The 19,692-nt window shown below is 47.7% G+C and overlaps 1 protein-coding gene across 7 annotated transcripts in view; it reads left to right on the top strand.

Moving 5' to 3' along the window:
* Positions 1-19,692, top strand: part of TRAK1 (trafficking kinesin protein 1) — a 127,466-nt gene that overhangs the window by 13,626 nt on the left and 94,148 nt on the right. For 5 of the 7 annotated variants that reach the window (XR_006222143.1, XR_006222142.1, XM_042998880.1 and 2 more), the window contains exon 1: positions 15,874-16,451. The exons of the other annotated variants lie outside the window; for them this stretch is intronic. Coding sequence is in view for 3 of the 5 variants with exons in the window: in XM_042998880.1 (XP_042854814.1) it covers positions 16,121-16,451 (331 nt within the window). In the remaining 2 variants the exon portion in view is untranslated. Of the gene's footprint in view, positions 1-15,873; positions 16,452-19,692 lie in introns of those variants that run through there. 7 annotated transcript variants of the gene reach the window in all.

Genomic DNA, 19,692 nt, shown 5'->3' with positions numbered 1-19,692 from the left:
CTCCCTCTAAATACTTGAGGACAGTGGCGGGTCTAGGCTGGCCGACTGGGCAGCGTTGCCACATTCCGCCAGAACTGCTCAGGTAAAGACAGCAGGTTACAGGCCATGCTGGGTTAATGTTCTTCAGTGTTTTTGTGGCTCATGGAAGAGGTGAAGGGGCCCTGTTGTAAACTAGTCCTCTCTTGTGTCTGGGTGACAGGCACCTGTCACGTCCTGGGAGAAGGAAGGGGCTCCATGATGCTGATCTGGGGTACGCTGGGTTTAGCTACAAGCAGGAGGAGTAGGAAGGGCGCTGGGGATAGCTCCTGGGCAGAGAGAGGAGGAAGGAGGGAGAGCGAGCAGAGAACTGGCCACTCCCCCTCGATGGGAAGCTGCCGGAAGGTGGTTTTACTTAACTGAGGTACTTCCCTGCGGAGAGCTTGTTTCAGACCTTACCCTGCCCGTCTCCTCCCCCACCCCTGCCACCCAGCACTGTGTCAGAATAGGAGATGGGGTGCTGCGCATGGTGCCCCTGAGCATGGGAGCCCTCAGGCTTCTGGGGCTTTCCTCCAGCCCCACGGTGCTCTGCGATTTCCCCTGCTGCCTCCGGGAGCCCAGATGCAGGACGGCATGAGGTGGACACTTGTCTTCGTGCGGAATTGGGTGTGGCCCGGTGGGCCTCACGAAAGCGCTGTGGAGCGAGGAGGGCAGCTGAGCAAAGGGCTGTGGGATTCAAGCTGGGGGTGGGGAGGGGGCGATGAAGGCAAGGCGGAGGGATCACGGGGTGCTGGTCTTGATGTGGCAGGGTGGGAATAAATGAGGGAGAACTGGGAGGAGAGGGGGCATGTGAATTTCCGGTTTCAGAGGCGGCCCGGGTGTGGCTGGCAGAGGTGGAGGGTGCCGCCCGGGGAAGGGGCTGCGAGGCGCAGACGGGCAGCCCCGGGGACCCACAGGGCCTGGTGGGGAGGAGGGCCGGGAGCCCCCCGCCACAGGGGCTGCGAAGCGGACAAGTGGGCGGAAGCAGGGGGTAGCGTGGGTTTTTAAAGCTGGCGGAAGCAAATGAACCAGATGTGCCTGGGGAGCCAGAGAGTGCCAGCACTAACCGCAGACCGCCCCCCCCCCCCCACCTCCGTGAACCAGTGCAGAGTGAGACCCGAATCTTCATCTTCCAGGAAGTTTTCAGCCCTCCTGGATGGAACACGTGTGTGAGCTAAACCGAACCTTCTTAGCGGGAGAGAAGGAAGGTCTTGCTTCTCAGTGGTTAGAAAGATGATGATAAGGCTGAGTCTGGGGGCCCTGGGACCCTGACATTCTTTCCCTTCTCTCGACAGGAATCCTGTTCTCATTTCCCCCCAGTGTGTTGAGTTTCAGCTTATCTGTTAAATATAATTGTACTTTTTTTTTCCTCTATCAAGAAAAACCTTTACAACAGTCCGTTCGGATGGCCATAACTGCAGGTTTGAACTCCATCGCTCAGTGTTATTTCAGCTCTATTTCTTCCTACTTGTGGGGGGGTTTGTGGTGAGGAGAAATGGGAAGGGAACAAGGCTGAGGTGGAGAAAGGAAGTCTTCTGGTGCCCAGGCTCCTTTTGCCTGGGACCCAGGAGGCTGGGGCGGCCTGCCCAGGTGTGCACGCGGCGCCACCTAGTGGTCCACGGAAGCACCAGCAACCAGACACCGGCAGTGCCCTGGGTTCGCAACTTTTAAAAGGGATTGAAGGAAAGAGCGGGTTAATTGTCCAGAGGATCTGACAGGTAAGGAAGACAGCTTCAGTTGTGTGGAACAAAACAAATCCGCTTCCATCCCTCCATGCCTTCTCCTGACTTGTTCCTTCCACCTTTATTTTAATTGATCCCCGTTTTTGCAAGGTGGGGAGTATCTTGAGAGCCACGTGTGACCATGTGTTTCCTGCTTAAAGCGTTTGTTAGGAGATCCTAACCTAGATGGTGGTGTGGTGTCAGTGCCATGCACTGAACTTTATTCTTGTACCTATCACTTGTCATACTTTATATCATTTTATTTATTTACTTATTTATTTTAATGTTTACTTTTGAGAGAGAGAGAAAACACGTGAGCGGGGGAGACGCAGAGAGAGAGGGAGACACAGAATCCAAAGCAAGCTCCAGGCTCTGAGCGGTCAGCACAGAGCCCGATGCTGGGCTTGAACCCACGAACCGTGAGCCTGTGACCTGAGCCGACGTTGGACGCTTAACCGACTGAGCCACTCAGGCGCCCCAACTTTATGCCATTTTAAATTGCGTATGTATTAGTCAGGTTTTGTTGGGTAACACACGGCTCCCAAGTCCACAGTGGCCACTGCAACATTTATTCCTTGCTTGTGGCTGTAGGTCACCCGGGGATGACCTGGGCTCCACTTATCTCTCTCATTTGAGGATTTGGCCTCCGGTGGCAAAGTCTGTCTAACACTATAGTCTTCTGGCAGAGGACAGGGCTCATGAAAACAAACTCAATGAACACGCTCAGAGTCTCTGGTTGTACAGGTGGTATGTGATACCTGCTCACATTCCATGGGCCAAGGCAAGTTCTGTGGCCCAGCTCAAAGTCACGGAACTGCAAAGTGATTTTTGTTTACAGTGAACCAAAGCAAGGGGAGGTAGCGAAGGAAGAATTGGAAGCCAGATTTTAGAAGATCCCGAAATGGCTGGGGTGCATAGGTCGGCTCAGGGATCTCTCTCCTCTGGCCTAGAGTAGCAGTCAGCAGACTTGTCCCTAAAAGCCAGAGAGTAAATATTTTAGGTTTGTGGGTCACATGGTCTGTGTGGCAACCACTGGCCTCTGCTGTTGTAGCTGAAAGAAGCCGTACACCTAAAGTAATGGGCGTAGCTGTGTTTGAATAAAATTGTTGTTTACGAAAACACACAGGACTTCACTGTGGGTCGTAGTTGGGGGACTCCTGGGTGAGACGTTCAGTGCTGGTTTGTATCAAGATGTCAACTTAACAACAAAAGAGAAATATCCCTTATTAGTTGGGAACCTCTTGGGGAGTCCAGTGAAACCCCACCCACCGTTCAGCATTGTTGAGCCATAAATAGTTGTTCCATTGTCACTGAATTTTCCAGGCAGCCAAAGTTTATTGTTTCTGGGTATGAAACCTCATTTTGTTGAACCGTTTTCTGTAGAAATGTCTGTAAAGGGTATTAGAAGCTCCTTGGTCTTTCCAAGGATGATGGGGGTTTAAGGTAATTTAACCTTCCTGGTGGATTCGGATTATCGTTCACGGACAGTGTTTGGTGAGGGACTTGGAGATGTGCCCTGAATAAGGGGAGTAGGTGTGCTCGGTGACCCTACGTTCACATGTGTTGTGGTTACATTTATGTGTGTGTGACCACTTCATTGAGATATAATTCACCCATTTAAAGTATATCATTTGGTGGCTTTTGGTTTACTCGCAGGGTTGTGCAGTCATTACCACAAATCAATTTTAGAACGTTTTCATCACCCCAGAAAGAAACTCCAGACCCTTTAGCTGTCACCTCCCCCCCACCATCCACTCCCATCCCTGTCCCCCATGTGGCTGAATGAATGAGCTTTCAGAGGGTGACCTCTCGGGTTCTGCTGCCTGTGTTTTTTCTTGGCCCTGACAGGCTCAGTCCTGGTCTTGGAGAGCAGAGTGAGGGATCTTCTCGAACGGCCATCGTGCTGTGCAGGTGTCCACGCAGTAAACACTTTCACTGCCCCTGACACCTGTGCATCAGAATACATCACCTGAGGAGGAAGCTTTAACGTTTGTCCTTTATTCTTATTATACCTTTATATTTCTTCATTTGTATTCTGCTTTGCAGGACGTCGTCCTGTGTAATTTTCTGCTCTTTGAATTTACATGTGTGAGTTTGAAACCTGGTTCGAGTAACATGGAATTGTTTCACGCTCGGGTTTTATTTGATTTATCTGTTTTGTTTGATTGCTTCTTGTTGGACTGCTGTAATGCTTTTTGGGGGATGAGTTTGCAATCTTTTAATATCCAGATGATCTCACTTCATGCTTTAAAAAAGTAACCATTGTTCACTTATAAACAGAATTTCCTGTCTAGGAAACAGTTTAGATGAATAAAGCAGTTGACTGCATTGAATGGGAGGCATGGTAGGCATTAGGATTTTATAAAATTGTGTTCTGTTAATAAAGTTTTCCTGATTTGACTTATGACTCTTTATCTCAGCATTTAACCTCAACATTAATGGACTTTCATTCCATAGTAAAAGCTAACTTTGGGGAGGAGAGGACAGGTAGGAGGATGTGGGCTTTGAACCCTGGCAGCTGCTTGGCTGCCTTAAGAGCTTTAGAGAGGCTAACTATAAATAGTGGGTATAGGGGCACCTGTGTGGCTCAGTTGGTGAGCATCCCACTCTTGATTTTGGCTCAGATCATGATCTCACTGTCATTGAGATTGGGAAAGAAAGAAATGAAGAAAGAATATATACGTATACATATATATATATATATATATATATATATGCATACACACACACATATATGTATGTATATGCATATACATACACATATATGTATATATACGTATGCATACATATACATATATATGTATATATATGGAATAAATATGTATACAGGGAATAAAGTTTTTTGCAAAACAGAAAGCAGATGTAAGCAAAAAGTTAATTTTAAAACAGGAAAAGTTTTAAATTTACATTTAAATTTAATTAAATTTAATTAATTAATTAAATTTAAATTTAAAATTTAAAAAGTTAATTTTAAAACAGGAAACTGGATCTGAACCCCCAAAATTAGAGCAACAGAAGTCAAGGGGGGGGGTTGGTGAGATGAAGTATAATAAGCTATCCTATCTGTCCTATGGAGAATTCGAAAAATATAGATTTACCTCCTAGTAACTTAAAGGGAACTACTTACCTGTATCAGTAAGATGAGGTTTGGCTGCATAGGAACAGCACCCTCACCTGGTAGGATTTATGTAGCGTTGGTAGCGCTCGATAAATGCATTGTTATTGCTGTTGTTTGTTATCATTCTAAAAAGTAAGCCGGATCCCTACACAACTTTCACACCCAATAAAATCCAGATGGCTCAAAGATAGAGTATCAAGAATGAAGCTGCAAAAGTGGTAGAGGTAAATATTGCTGGGAATTTTAATAATCTTGAGATGGGCAAGGCCATGCTAAGCCAGATGCAGGGGCTAGAACTGTAAAGAAAATAATGGATCATTTTCACTGTTTGAAAGCGAAGCCTTATACTGGGTTTCTTGCTGTGATACAGCGTATCCGTCCCTGAAAAGCTTGCATGGTCTGCAAAATCGGGGGCCCCAAATGACAGTTCTGCGACTTTGTAACCGGAACGCTAAACCGTACAAAGCATGAAGGACACAACTGGTTGCAGGGCAAAGGCTGTGAGGCACGCAGAGGGCGGGGGCTCGGAGCCCTGCAGCTCCCCTGAAGGTGGGCACGGGAGGAAGAGCAGCCTCTGCAAGCCCAGAGCCACGCAAGGCTGGCGTGTGCCCCCTTGGGGATGGAGCCCTAGGTGTAGAGCGTATTTTACACTTCTTTAAGATAGGGCTGGAAGGGCTCCTGCCTGTGCAGTACAAGAGTGCCCTCCTCTTACACAGGCATGTGAGCTCCCGGTAGAAAGGCCTGTTGCAGTACACAAGGCTGTGTGGAAAAAGCAGGAACCATGAGTAGGTTTGCAAGACCAGTGACAAGCTGGGGAAACGATTGCACTATGTCTGATAGACAAAGGTTCACATAAGTCTCCTCTATATGTCAGTATTAAAGAAGAGATAAGCAAGAAAAAAGTATGTATGAGCATCCTGTAATGAATTACAAATGGGGGCACCTGGGTGGCTCAGTTGGTTAAGCGTCTGATTTTGGCTCAGGTGATGATCTCACAGTTCATGAGTTTGAGTGCTGACTCGGGCCTCTGCGGTCAGCCTAGATCTGTCTGCTTCAGATCCCCTGTCTCCCTCTGCCCCTCCCTGGCTTCTGCTCGCTCTCTCTCTCTCTCTCTCTCTCTCTCTCTCTTTTTAAAAAAAATTTTTTAATGTTTATTCATTTTTGAGACAGAGAGACAGAGCATGAATGGGGGAGGGGCAGAGAGAGAGGGAGACACAGAATCGGAAGCAGGCTCCAGGCTCTGAGCCATCAGCCCAGAGCCTGACGCGGGGCTCGAACTCACGAACCGCGAGATCGTGACCTGAGGTGAAGTCGGACGCTCAGCCGACTGAGCCACCCGGGCGCCCCATCTCTCTCTCTCTCTCTCTCTTAAAAATAAGCATAAAAAAATTACAAATGACCAATATGTCTGTGAAAAAAATGTTGGATATTACTAAGAACTAAATGCGAATGGCCGACAGGTACATGAAGAGGTGCTCAGCATCACTAGTCATCAGGGAAATGCGAATAAAACACAACGAGCTATCACCTCACACCTATGAGAATGGCTACTATCAAAAAGATGAGACAGTAAGGCTTGGCAAGGATGTGGAGGAAAGGGAACCCATGTGTGCTGCCGGTGGGAGTGTAAATTGGGGTGGGTGCTATGGCAAGGATATTTATTCCAGTGTTCTTTCATTGCAAAACCATGAAATGCTTGTGAATGGGGAATCTCGTCCCTGAATTGTGTCATGCATTGAAAATGGGATACTATGTAGCCCTTAAAAAGGAGGTGGATCCGAATTTATTGCCACGGAGCCGTGTCTGTGACATATTGAGAGCATCACCAGTGAATTTTCCAAGATCTCTTTCGTGGAGAGACATAAAACCAAAGGAGGGGGAAAAGAGATTCTTTTCAAAGTGGTTTTGGAATTAGAGACCATGTTGTCTTCCTCCTGCTCCTTGTAAATCGGTGGCAGGCCCACCTGTGACGTTCTCTTCCATCAGTCAGAGGGGTCTCATCCCCGAATCCAGCCGCTTCTCTCAGCAGCATTGCCGAGACACCTTCGATTCTTGCCTGGACTGTGGCAGTAGCATCGTGGCTTGTCCCCAACGGGTAGCCCCTTCGACCTGTCCACGTAGCAGCCAGAGAGACCTGTTTCATCCTTGAGTGAGACTGTGGCACTCTTGTGGAGGGGCTTCCCGGTGTGGCCAGAGCGAGATCACACTTCCTGCCACGGCCTAAACGTTCTAGACGCTCTGGCCTCCCTCCCCTCACCTGCATGGCTCTCCCTACCCGGCTCCGGCCGTACACGATACCTCTGGTTTTTCTTTATATTTACTCTTCCCTGTGCTTGGAACACCGTTCCCCCTAGATCTTTATTCCAGTTTCTGCCCCGATGACCCTTCCCAGAAATGAACAAATCATTGTTATTCGTGGCTTTATAATATTTCGTTCAGTTGGTACGATTTACTTAAATGCCGCTAGACACGAAGGTTGTATTTGGCAATGCAGTGACCTTTTTTTTTTTTAATTTTTAAAATTAAGAAATTTTTAATTCAAGTATAATTAACTCAGAGTTATATTAGTTTCAGGTGTACAGTATAATGATTCAATTCTAGGGCGCCTGAGTGACTCCGTCAGTAAGCATCTGACTTCGGCCCAGGTCGTGATCTCATGGTTCATGAGCTCGAGTCCCACGTCAGGTGAATGGGAGCCCTGCTTTGGATGAGCTTGAGCCTTGTTTCTCTCCCTCTCTCTCTGTCCCTCCTGGGATTCTCTCTCTCTCTCTCTCTGTGCCCCTCCTGGGATTCTCTGTCTCTGCCCCTCACTCACTTGTGCCCCCCCAAAACAAACAAAAAAGAATTCTGTAAATTTCTCATCAAGGTAAGTGTGCTGTTAATCCCCTTTATCCATTTCATCCATCCCTGCACCCACTGCCTCTGTGGCAGTTTGTTCCTGAATTTAAGAATCTGTTTTTTTTTTGTTTTTTTTTGTTTTTTTTTTTTTGCAACAAACCTCTTTTAAAAAGTGCATTGAAGATGTGACTGTTAACATGTAGGAATGTGCAGAAATAATTTACAGGTACTTAATGACTCCCATTTGTATTTGATAAGCTTTCATTTTTTTTTTTTTAAATGTTTATTTATTTTGAGAGAGACAGGAATAGAGAACAAGCAGAGGAGAAGCAGAGAGGGGGGGTGGGGAGAGAGAATCCCAAGCAGGCTCCACTCTGTCAGCACAGAGCCTGACACAGGGCTCGAACCCACAAACCGGGAGATCGTGACCTGAGCTGAAATCAAGAGTCAGACGCTTAACTGACTGAGCCACCCGGGCACCCGAAGCTTTCATTATTTTAATTTCAGATCTCATAAATAGTTGGCCCAAGCAGCTATTGTCATTGTTCAAGCAACGGTGATTTTTTTTTCAAGCTTTTATTTAAATTCTAGTTAGGTAACATATAGTGTAATATTGGTTTTAGGAGTAGAATTTGGTGATTCATCACATACATAAAATACCCAGTGCTCATCACAAGTGCCTTCCTTAATACCCATCCCCCTTCTAGCCTCCCCTCACCTCCCTCCATCAACCCTCAATTTGTTCTCTGTGGTTAAGAGTCTCTTCTGTTTTGTCTTCCCCTCTTTTCCCCCCTTCCCATATGTTCATCTGTTTTGTTTCTTAAATTCTGCATATGAGTGAAATCATATGGTATTTGTCTTGCTCTGATTATCTTTCTCTTATTTTGCTTAGAATAATATACTCCATCTACGTCATCGCAAATGGCAAGATTTCATTCTTTTTGATGGCTGAGTGATATTCCGTTGTGTATTTATAAAACACATCTTCTTTATCCATTTATCAGTTGACGGACACTTGGGCTGTTTCCACAGTTTGTTGTCAATGATGCTGTAAACATCAGGGTACATGTACCCCTTCGATTCTGTATTTTTGTATTCTCTGGGTAAATACTTAGTAATGCAGTTGCTGGATCATGGGGTAGTCTGTTTTTAACTTTTTGAGGAACCTCCATTCTGTTTTTCAGAGTGGCTGCACCAGTCTGCATTCCCACTGACAGTGCAAGAGGTTCCCCTTTCTCTGCATCCTCATCAACCTCTGTTGTTTCCTGTGTTGTTAATGTTAGCCATTCTGACAGGTGTGAGGTGTTGTCTCATCATGGTTTTGATTTGTGTTTCCCTGATGATGAGTGATGTTGAGCATCTTTTCATGTGTCTGTTAGCCATCAGGATGTCTTCTTTGGAAAAGTGTCTGTTCATGTCTTCTGCCCATTTCTTCACTGGATTATTTGTTTTTTTGGGTGTTGAGTTGGCTAAGTTCTTTATAGATATTGGATATTAATTCTTTATCCGATATGTCGTTTGCAAAGATCTTCTCCCATTCCATAGGCTGCCTTTTAGTTTTGTTGATTGTTTCCTTTGTAGGAGCTTGTTATTTTGATGAGGTCCCAGTAGTTCATTTTTGCTTTTGTTTTCCTTGCCTTCAACAATGTGTCTAGCAAGAAGTTGCTGCGGCTGAGGTCAAAGAGGTTGCTGCCTGTTTCCTCCTCTAGGATTTTGATGGTTTCCTGTCTCACATTTAGATCTTTCATCCATTTTGAATTTGTTTTTGTGTATGGTGTAAGAAAGTGGTCCAGTTTCCTTCTGCATGTTGCCATCCAGTTTTCCCAACACAGTTTGTTGAAGAGAATGTCGTTTTTCCGTTGCATATTCTTTCCTGCTTTGTTGAAGATTAGTTGGCCAGGTCATTGTGGCTCCATTTCTGGGTTTTCTATTCTGTTCCATTGATCTGTATGCCTGTTTTTGTGCCAGTACCTTATTGTCTTAATGATTACGGCTTTGTGATATAGCTTGAAGTCCAGAATTGTGATGTCTCCCAATGTCTTCTTTTCTTTCCCAAAAGAAAAACTTTGCTTTTCTTTTTCAGGATTGGTTGGACTATTGGTGGTCTTCTGTGGTTGCATACAAATTTTAGGATTGTTTGTTCTACCTCTGTGAAAAATGCTCATGGTATTTTGATAGAGATTGCAGTAAAATGTGTAGATTGCTTTGGGTAGTATTGACATTTTAACAATGTTCTTTCAATCCATGAGCATGGAATTTTTTCCATTTTCTTTGTATCCTCTTCGACTTCTTTCAAAAGTGTTCTCTAGTTTTCAGAGTACAGATCTTTTACCTCTTTGCTTAGGTTTATTCCTAGGTATCTTATGGTTTTTGGTGCAGTTGTAAATGGGATCGATTCCCTGATTTCTTTTTCCGCTGCTTCATTATCGATATATCGAACCGCAGCAGATTTCTGTACAGTGATTTTATATCCTGCGATTTTGCTGACTTCATGTAGTCCAGCAATGTTTTGGTGCAGTCTTTGGGGTTTTCTACACAGAGTATTGTGTCGTTTGCAAACACTGAAAGTTTGACTTCCCTCCAAGCAAGGACAGTTTATGACAGCTTCGTGGAGCTATAGTTTCCACAACCATAAAATGTCCCCGTTGTAATCACACAATTTAGTGATACTTCATAGTAGATTTACAGAGTTGCAGTACTCCCCGAGTACCTGCTCCGTCTCTCATTCCCGTCTTCAGGGTGTAAGGGTTCCTGTTGCTTCACATCCTCCCTGACTCATGCCGTTGTCCCTTTTATTATAGTCATCCTAGTGATTGTGTAGTCGTGCCGCATTGTGGCTTTTCGGCAGGGACACTTTTGTTATTAGGGTTTTTTTTTATTGTATTAAAATGCATATAACATTTCCCATGTAGCCGTCTTTAACGTAATTCAGTGGCATTTGGAGTATCCAGATTTCGTAAGCACCATCCATTTCCAGCACATTTCATCACCCCCGAAGGGGACTTCCTACCCATTAGCACTCACTTCTGTTCCTCCCTCCTCCTCGCCTCTGGCGACTACCCATCTGATGTGCTTTCTATCCCTATGGATTTATGCGTTCTGGATATTTCACATAAATGGAATCCTACAATACGTGGTCTTTTGTGAGTGGTTTCTTTCACTTCGCGCGATGTTTTCGGTGTTCATCCACCTAGTAGCATGTATCAGTGCTTCATTCCTTTTTGTCCTTTTTTAATGTTTGTTTATTTTTGCGGGAGAGAGAGTGCAAATGGGGAGGGCAGAAAGGAAGACACAGGATCCGCAGCAGGCTCCAGGCTCTGAGCTGTCAGCACAGAGCCCCACACGGGGCTCAGGTCTCAAATTCACAAACTGTGAGATCATGACCTGAGCTGAAGCTGGACGCTTAACTGACTGAGTCCCCCAGGCGCCCCGGTACTTAATTCCTTTTTAAGGCTGAATAACATTGCACTGTATGGATATACCGCATTTTCTTTTTGTCAGTTCACGCATTGGTCATTGGTCATTAGATTGTTTCCACCTTTTGAGCGCTAGGAAGACTGTAGTGTGAGCATTTGTATACAAGGTTTTGTTTGAATACCCGCTTTCACTCCTTTTGGCTGTAAACCCAGGAGTGGAATTGCAGGGTCACATGGTGATTCTGCGTTTACCTTATTGAGGACCTGCCAGCCTGTTCTCTAGAAGGGACACCTCGTGTGTGACAGAGGGTGATACCACTGCTTACACTGGAACAACAGGCACGAACTGGGGCTGTTTGGGGCAAGACAAGACGCATGGGCGTCCGTGCCCAGCCCAGCCCCTCCACCTCCTCTGGTCCCTTCCCTCCTGGTGTTAGCCACCACCTGCCGGTGTGCTTGGTTCCCTTGAATATTCTTAAACGTCTATTCCGTGTGTATCTTTTCTTGCCCCTGGGGCGTTGAAGTCCCAAGTCTGAGAGAGAAAAGAAAATCCCTAATGCAGTGACCATCCTTTATTTCTTTAAAAAAAAATAGGGGTAAAATATACACAACACAGAGTTTATCATTTTAACCATTTCTAACTGTACTGTTTGGCAGTGTTAAGCACACTCACGATGCTGAGTAAGTATCACCTTCATGCATCTCCGGAACTTTTTCCTTTTCCCCAGCTGAAACTCTCTTCCCTTTAAAAGCTAACCCCTGTTCCCCTCTCCCTCCAGCCTCGGGCAACTACATTCTACCTTCTGTCTCCATGAATTTGCTACCCTGGCTCTGAGCTGTCGGGACCTCATGTAACAGGAAGCATATGACGTTTGTCCTTTTCCGACTGGCTTATTTCACTTCGTGTAACGTCTTTGGGGTCCATCCATGTTGTAGCCTGTGTCAGAATTTCCTTCCTCGTTAAGGCTGAGTGATACTCCACCGTGTGAATAGACCACCTTTTGGCATCCGTTCATTGATCGATGGCCACTTGGTTGCTTCTCCCTTTTCGCTGTTTGTGAATAACGCTGTTAGGAGCGTGGATGTACAAATAGGTATTGAGGTCCCTGCATTTGCTTCTGGATATATATCCAGATTTGGAACAGTTGGGTCATGAGGTAGTTCTGTGTTTAACTTTTTTGAGGAAGCTGGTTATGTATGTTTTTATCAGATGCACCGTAAACATGCTTGTATATTTTGTACCTTAGATGTTTTGGATTCCTTTCTTAGATTTAACCCTGTATGTGAGAGTACTGGTTTAAGGGCCACGACCAATTTTTGGTTCTCCAGACGTGCTGTCACGCTGTTTGTGCAGCTGTGAACACTTTAATTACAATCACACGGACACTGGCTATTTTCATGTAAAATCCACCCCCCCCCCCGATAACTTAATAGTGATACAATCTATACTTTTAAGAGAAATTATCAAGAAAATCGGAAAACCAAAAGTATTTTTATTCTATTTGTCTCTTACTAAAAAAAAAATTGCTTTTCTTTTTAAGTTTATTTATTTTGAAGGGACATAGTGCAAGTTGGGGAGGGGCAGAGGGAGAGAGGGAGAGAATCCCAAGCAGGTTTCTCTCTGCCAGTGCAGAGCCTGACACGGGGCTTGAACCTCTGAAACCGTGAGATCATGAGCTGCGCTGAAACTCAGAGTCGGTTGCTTAGGTGACTGAGCCACCCAGGCGCTCCTAAAACGTATTCTAATGGGTAGTAACACTTCCTATTTTTTGTGCAGGTTTGACTTTGGGCTGGATTTATACGCATTCATTTTTCCTTTTAAAATATCCATACAGTTCAAGCTGTATGTCTTACTTTTATTTTTTTATTTTTTATTTTTAAAAAAAAATTTTTTTTTTCAACGTTTTTTATTTATTTTTGGGACAGAGAGAGACAGAGCATGAACGGGGGAGGGGCAGAGAGAGAGGGAGACACAGAATCGGAAACAGGCTCCAGGCTCCGAGCCATCAGCCCAGAGCCTGACGCGGGGCTCGAACTCACGGACCGCGAGATCGTGACCTGGCTGAAGTCGGACGCTTAACCGACTGCGCCACCCAGGCGCCCTATGTCTTACTTTTAGAATCAGTCCAACCTGTAACGTACTATCCTCTGCTTTTCTAGGTCTCTATACAAAGCCCACGGGAGGCACTATTTCTGAAAAACTGGATTTGGTCTTGCCATTTGGGGGCCTGCGTAGCAGGCTCCTTCCTTGACTTTGCCCTGCCTCTTGCCCTCTCTCGTTGCACCACAACCTAGCGTGTTCGGCCGGACGGTGCCGGGTCAGTTGCACGTGACTGCGCTTGAGCGTCATGTCACAGACCCTACCTGGACACGGCCATTGGGCGGATCGGCTGTCTCTGCCGCAGTGTTCCTGCTGGGGTAGGGATCATCTGAGCTGGTGTTCATGTGTGATTATGTGAGAGCTCAGAACCTGACACCTAGTCTCTGTGGAATTGACCCCATGTGATTGTTGATCCCTTTTCTTAGAAAGAGTTGCTTCTGGTGGCACTTAAGGCCACAGCCATTGCTTTTCCTTTCTGTAGTTTTGTTGGCCTTTTCTTTCCCATTCCATGGGGGTTTCTCTGTGTGGCCCTGCCTGTCCTGGAAACCCCCTCTGCTGCCCACAGCGAGGGAGCTGGCCCTTAGTGGGGCGAGGCGGAAGAGGAGGAGAAAGAAGGGTTGTGCCTGTCTCTTTGGGGCTAGAATGTGAGCCGAGGCGCTGCGTGGGGACAGGAGGGCCTTGTGTCTGGTCCCTCCACTGCTTAGCCATGAGACCCCCCCCCCCCACCTTTTCCCCTGTGCAAGGGGAAGGGGTGGCTGAGGACGGGCTCCCTGAGAGCTCACAGCCGTTCTCGTGAGGGGTGTCAGAACGGTCTTGAGTGGAAGTAGGCGCAGATCAGAGGTGTGGGAAGGACGGAGCCCACAGAGAAGCCTGTTTGCCCTTGTGTTCTGTTTGCACGTTGAGCCACGTGCCTTACTTATTGGTGTTGTTTTTAAAGAAGGCAAATGTAGTTAACAAAAATCACCAGAGGCTGCCAGCTCTCAAATGTTGGTGTGCAAGAACCCGTCGGAGGTACTTGACATAAAAGCCAGTTCCTGGTACAGAAGGTCTGGGGTGGCACCTCGGGAGCCACCTGAAGACCCCCTCGTAGAGAAGCCCGCCCGTTGGTAGTGTCACCCCCAGGTACGGTTTTCCGGAGGGTTCCTCAGCACAGATCAGTGAAGGAAGGGAAAGGCTTGCTTGCAGATTCCTTCCCTAGAGGATCGTCACCAGGACCCGCCAGACTGGGAATGAGCCATGTGTGAATTAGGGTTGGGAGGAAGTGGGCTGGGGTGTGGGGTCCAGCTCGGCCCCTTACGAGCAGAGTCACTTGGGCTCCTCACATCACCTCTGAGACTCGGGTTCCCTCATTTGTAAAATGTGTTCTTCATCCTCACCGTGCCTGCTGGTTGGTGAGGGTGGATGACGTTCAGGAATAGGTACACGTGCTCTGGGTCATTCCGCAAATGTTTATTGAGCGCCTGCTGTTTACCAGGCAGGGTGCCATGTAAACCGTAGGGCACAAATCAGCATCCAAGATGGCACTGTCGCTTTCCGAGGCTTCTCACGTGCTCGGCCGTGTACCAGTCTCGGGTCTGTTGCCAGTTGCTCAGTGACATTTGGGCGCCTCCTCAGCCTCTCTGAGTACAGTCTTGTCTTCCGTTAGATGAGATGGTTGAGCCAGTGGTTTTTAGCTCCAGTGGTCCCTTTGTAGACCAGCGGTCCCTTTGTAGGTTGTGAAATCACAACTTTTGTGGTGTAGACCGTAACTCCTAACACAGTTCCCCGAACATGCATAGGTAAGGCTCTCAACTGTGTAACCCTATAATAGGAATTTTCTAGAAAGACACCAGTTACAAAGTATCACGTGTCTCTGGCACCAGTATGGCGTGTGTGTAAGTCTTTGAGTCTGCACCCTTTCATCTTAATAATTTCAAGAAAAATGAATTGTTTCCAAGTCTGTACAAGTGGTTTGCAAGTGGCCCAGTAGGAGAGGGGTCTTGTCTCTTGCCGTCTTGCAAACATTGCTGCAGGTTTACTATCACTGCTAAGCTTAATGGGTGGTAAGAAGCTTGCTTCCTCAAGCACAGCCCTGGGGTCACACTGTTCAGCCACCGTCCTTGTGGCCAAGTGGAAACTTGGTGGGTAAAGAAATGGAGTGGGGTTGGGGGGGGGCGGAATAGAAAACAGATGGGTAGAATAGGGCCAGTTTTTATGAGTTAAGGTTCCTTTACTTTTCTTTGATTGCCACCTTTAATGTCGCCTAGAACATTCTCCCAAGGCGTAGAGTTGGGGCATCATGGGAAATCCCAGAGCACAAACAGGAGGAACACACACATGCTTAATTTGACCCTCGGGTGTTTATAAATTTTTATTTTTATTTTTTGAGAGACAGAGGGTACAAGTGAGCAAGGGGCAGAGAGAGAGAGGGAGAGAGAATCCCACAAGGGGCATTGGGGGGTGGGGTGGGGAGAGAGAGGAGGAGGGGGAGGAGGAGGGGGAGGAGGGGAAGGAGGAGGGGGAGGAGGAGGGGGGGAGGAGGGGGAGGAGGAGGAGAGAGAGAGAGAAAGAGGAAGGAAGGAAGGAAGGAAGGAAGGAAGGAAGGAAGGAAGGAAGAAAGAAAGAGAAGTAGAGCTCACCTGATGCGGAGCTTGAGCTCACCAACTGTGAGCTCATGACCTGAGCTGAAGTCAGTTGCTTAACTGACGAGCCACCCGGGTGCCCCGGGTGTTTACAAAATTCTGAGTGAGTGTCCGACTTTTAAAAATCAAGAAATCTGTAAAAAGGCAGGTTGAGGAATCAGCATATCCAGGGCCACGAGCACCTTGTGGCTGGAGCAGGATGTGCTCTACACACAGTTCTTGGTCTGGCTGCTCACACACGTGTGGGCAGGAATAGAGCTTTTCTGCAACGCCACGCCTTTGTTCCATGGATGCAGAAATGGAGCTCCCGACGGAGGAAGATGGGGCTTGCCGGGGTGACAGGGAGAAGTTGGGGACGGAGCCAGGCCCGGCGTCCCCCCCTCCAAGCTCCTGGAACAGTGCTCCTGCTGTACCTGGGCCTCACGCACCTTCCAGCAGGGGGCAGTCATGCTGCTGGTGTGCCTCACCATCTGTCTCTTCCCCGACTTTCCCCTGCCCCTCCCTTCCCTGACTGTGCCAGTTTCTTCTCAGAAAGCCTTCCTCTTTGTCCGGCACGGTTCCCTTTCTCCTTTTGTTCTTTCTCCTCCCCCTGCTGTTGCCCCAGGATCTCCCGGAGCCTGGGTGAGTGTTTAGGACGCTTCTCCCCTACATTTGTGCACTTTCCTGCTCTCCTGGGCCCAGAGCCCTCCAGCTCTGGCCTGCAGACAAGAGGCCCCAGAAACCCCTATGGAGCCCACCGCACCCCATCTGGGGGTGGCCACCGCTCAGAGCATGTAATTGCGTGGTCCTAGATGTGTCGATTTCTTCTGAGAGGCCAGGGATCTGTGTCTTTACATGAGACTCCCTGATTTTTAAATGTCAGACACTAATTTAGAGCTGCCTCCTCTGCTGTAAAATGTTAAGCTTTATCTCAGGTGCCTGGCAAGTTCCGTGAAGACTGCCGTGCCACCTGTGTATCAGAGGGGCCTCTTCTAGCCCCTCTGTGGGAGGGAGGATCTGGCCCCAGTCGGGTGTCGAGTGGACGTAGCTGCACTTTTAGCCCCTTTTAGCCCCCTGCACTTTTAGAAGGCCTCTGAAGGGTTCTACCTGCGAACAGGTGAAGAGATCTGTTGTGTTTTGCTCCCAAAGTGTTGCCGTAAGAATAGGGGGCCTTGGATGGAATCGGTGTTTGCTGCGTGATCGAGGGGACATTCATTTCCCAGCGGGACTTACCTCTGTGCTGAACAAAAACCTAGGGGGATGCCAGGAGGGGCCTGACAGCATTTGGCACTACGCGACTCCACCTCCCCTGTGCCGAAGGCTGGGCCTTGGTCCATCCCGGGGACATGGGGCTGCCAGACCAGCCCTGCTCCCTGTTGGTGATTCGTCCTCGCCTTTGTGCCCGTTATTTATGGAGCGCTCAGTGAGCACTTACTCTTGCCCAGCTGGCTGTAAAGGTGGCTGATTCAGTTCTTTCTCCTGAGGGGCTTACAGTTAGTGAAGAGGGGATTACAGAAAACACTCATAACATCGTAGCGAAATAGTCGATGTACTACATATATAGCCACGGGACAGAAGTCAAGGAACGCTTGAAATACAAGGTGACATTTGAGTGGTATTTTGAGATGGAGTTTGCTGGGCAGTGAAGGGCATTCTAGGCAGCTAGGACAGCTGGTGTCAAAATCAAGATTTGTGAAAAACTGTGCTTAGCAAATGTTGAGAAGTTGGTGTGGCTTAACTGAAGGGGTACTGGAGAAAAGAGCAGAGACTGCACTTGATGAGAAAGGCCGTTTTAGTAGAGACTAAGGTAATAGTGGCTTCAACAAGGTAGACATTTCCTTCTTCCCCTCTTACAAGTCCCAGGGGCAGATTGGACCCCACCAGGTGGTCCCAGGCACCCTGGGTTGCCCTGCTGTTGCCTTTAACTTGCTTGGCTGAAGGTGGTTTCAGCACCAGCCCCCTCTCTGCATCCCACAGCTGGAGAAGGCGAGGCTCGGGAGCTCTATGAGCCTCCTGATAACCAGGCACAGGGACATACCTTACTTCAAGGAGAGATGGGAAATGTAGTTTTTAGCCGGGTAGCCACGTGCCCAGCCACACCTTGGGAATTACGTTACCAAAAGGAAGAAGTAGAAATTGGGTATTGGGAAACCTCTGTCCCCACAGCTTCTTAGGAAGGCGGGTGTGGGCTGAATCATGAAGTACTTTATAGGGAGCTGGGAGGTTTTTTTTTTTTTTTTCTTCCTTTCTTTAAGTTTATTTATTTTGAGAGAGAGTGAGAGAGAGTATGAGCAGGGGAGTGAGGGGCAGAGAGAGAGAGAGGGAGGGAGGGAGGGAGAGAGAATCCCAAGAAGGTTCCACACTGCCAGCATGAAGCCCCATGTGGGGCTTGAACTCACGAATCATGAGATCGAGACCTGAGCCGAAATCAAGAGGTGGATGCTTAACTGACTGAGCCACCCAGGTGCCCCTGAGGAGCTGGGAGGTTTCTAAAGCAGGGCAGTGCCATGTTTTAGAAACATCTTTCCACAGATGGGTCCAGGGGAGGTGTGGCTGGCAACCATAGAGCTGTTGTAGTAACTGGAGAGTGGAGAGATACGAAGGGCTCAGTCCACCCTGACAGCCGGGGTGAGCCTGGCCTTTCGAAGGTTTTACATGCTGGGGCTCGGTGGGTTCTGGGCTGTGGTTGCTGCACACTTGCCAGAAGCCAGGGACCTGTTGGGGTCTGAGTTTAATCAGTAGGCTGATACCTTATCCGAGAACACGTTTTAATGTTAATGATGTGGCTTGGAGCTTTGGAGAAATGATGACCGTTAGGAGCATAAAGGGGTCCTTTCCTCTAGGTTTGGCCAACAGTGTTCTTTTACACCTTGAGCTTGAGTCAGTAAGCCCCAAGAGTGGGGGCAGGGCCATCCTTCCCAGGCCCCTGATCCTTCGTGGTCCTGCAGACAAGTTACTTTACTTCTCCGTTCTGCTTCCCGTGCTCTGGAAGGAACATTCTGACATCTCCCTAATTTGTCAGTGTGTTTAATTGAACATCCCGACCATACTTACGAAGTTGTCTCCCTGTTTAGAACAAAAACTTCCCGATCAGAATATGCTGGGAAATCGTCAGCGTTTCTCATGTGCCTGCCTGGGAGATGGGCTGCAGAGGGCAGAGGGAGGGGCACGGCTTTCAGTCGGACAGCTGAGGCTTCTCGAATGGGATCTGCCACTTACCTGCGTGGCCTTGACCAACAAGATATTCCATAGCCCCTGTGAATCTCAGCTTCTGCATCTATAAACCAGAGCCAATATTGTGTGTGTCCCAGATTTCTTGGAGGGTCAGGGAGTGCCCTGAAGGCAGCTGGCTTGGGCCTGCCACAGTGCAGAATTCCTGGGGAATTCTCGGAGGCTCTCTTACTATGGTTACTCAACCTCAGGCCTTGGTACGTCTTCTCCATGCGGCAAATGTGACGTCCCCTCCACTGGAGGTCCCCAGGGCTTATGGTCTCTATAATCCTTCCCTATGCTCTGATTCTCTGGGCTGTCCAGGCAGCTGAAAACTTGCCGTGTTTATATGACTGGTCACATTATGGCAAAATCAAATACACAGAGTTTTTTAAAAAGACATTTTTGCACACTCTCGCTTTTTGATACTTTATCTCGCCGGCCATCATGTGCTTCTAGGAAAATGATGTCTCTTGGGCATAAGGACCCACATTGTAAATAGGTTGACCTTCAGCCCTGGAAATGTGGAAGGACAGGTCAAGGCTCAGAGTCTGAGCAGCTGCCAACATGCTCAGAAGTGACACGTTATTCTTAGAAGGGATTTTTGTTTAAGATTGTTGCCTTCCCCACCACCCAAAGCAGTGACGCTGGAAGATTCTAGCCTGTTGTGAGG

This window comes from Panthera tigris, chromosome C2, assembly GCF_018350195.1.
Source record: "Panthera tigris isolate Pti1 chromosome C2, P.tigris_Pti1_mat1.1, whole genome shotgun sequence".
NCBI lineage: Eukaryota > Metazoa > Chordata > Mammalia > Carnivora > Felidae > Panthera > Panthera tigris.
The sequence above is the reverse complement of the archived record's forward strand: the minus strand, read 5'-3'. Positions and strand labels throughout refer to the sequence as shown.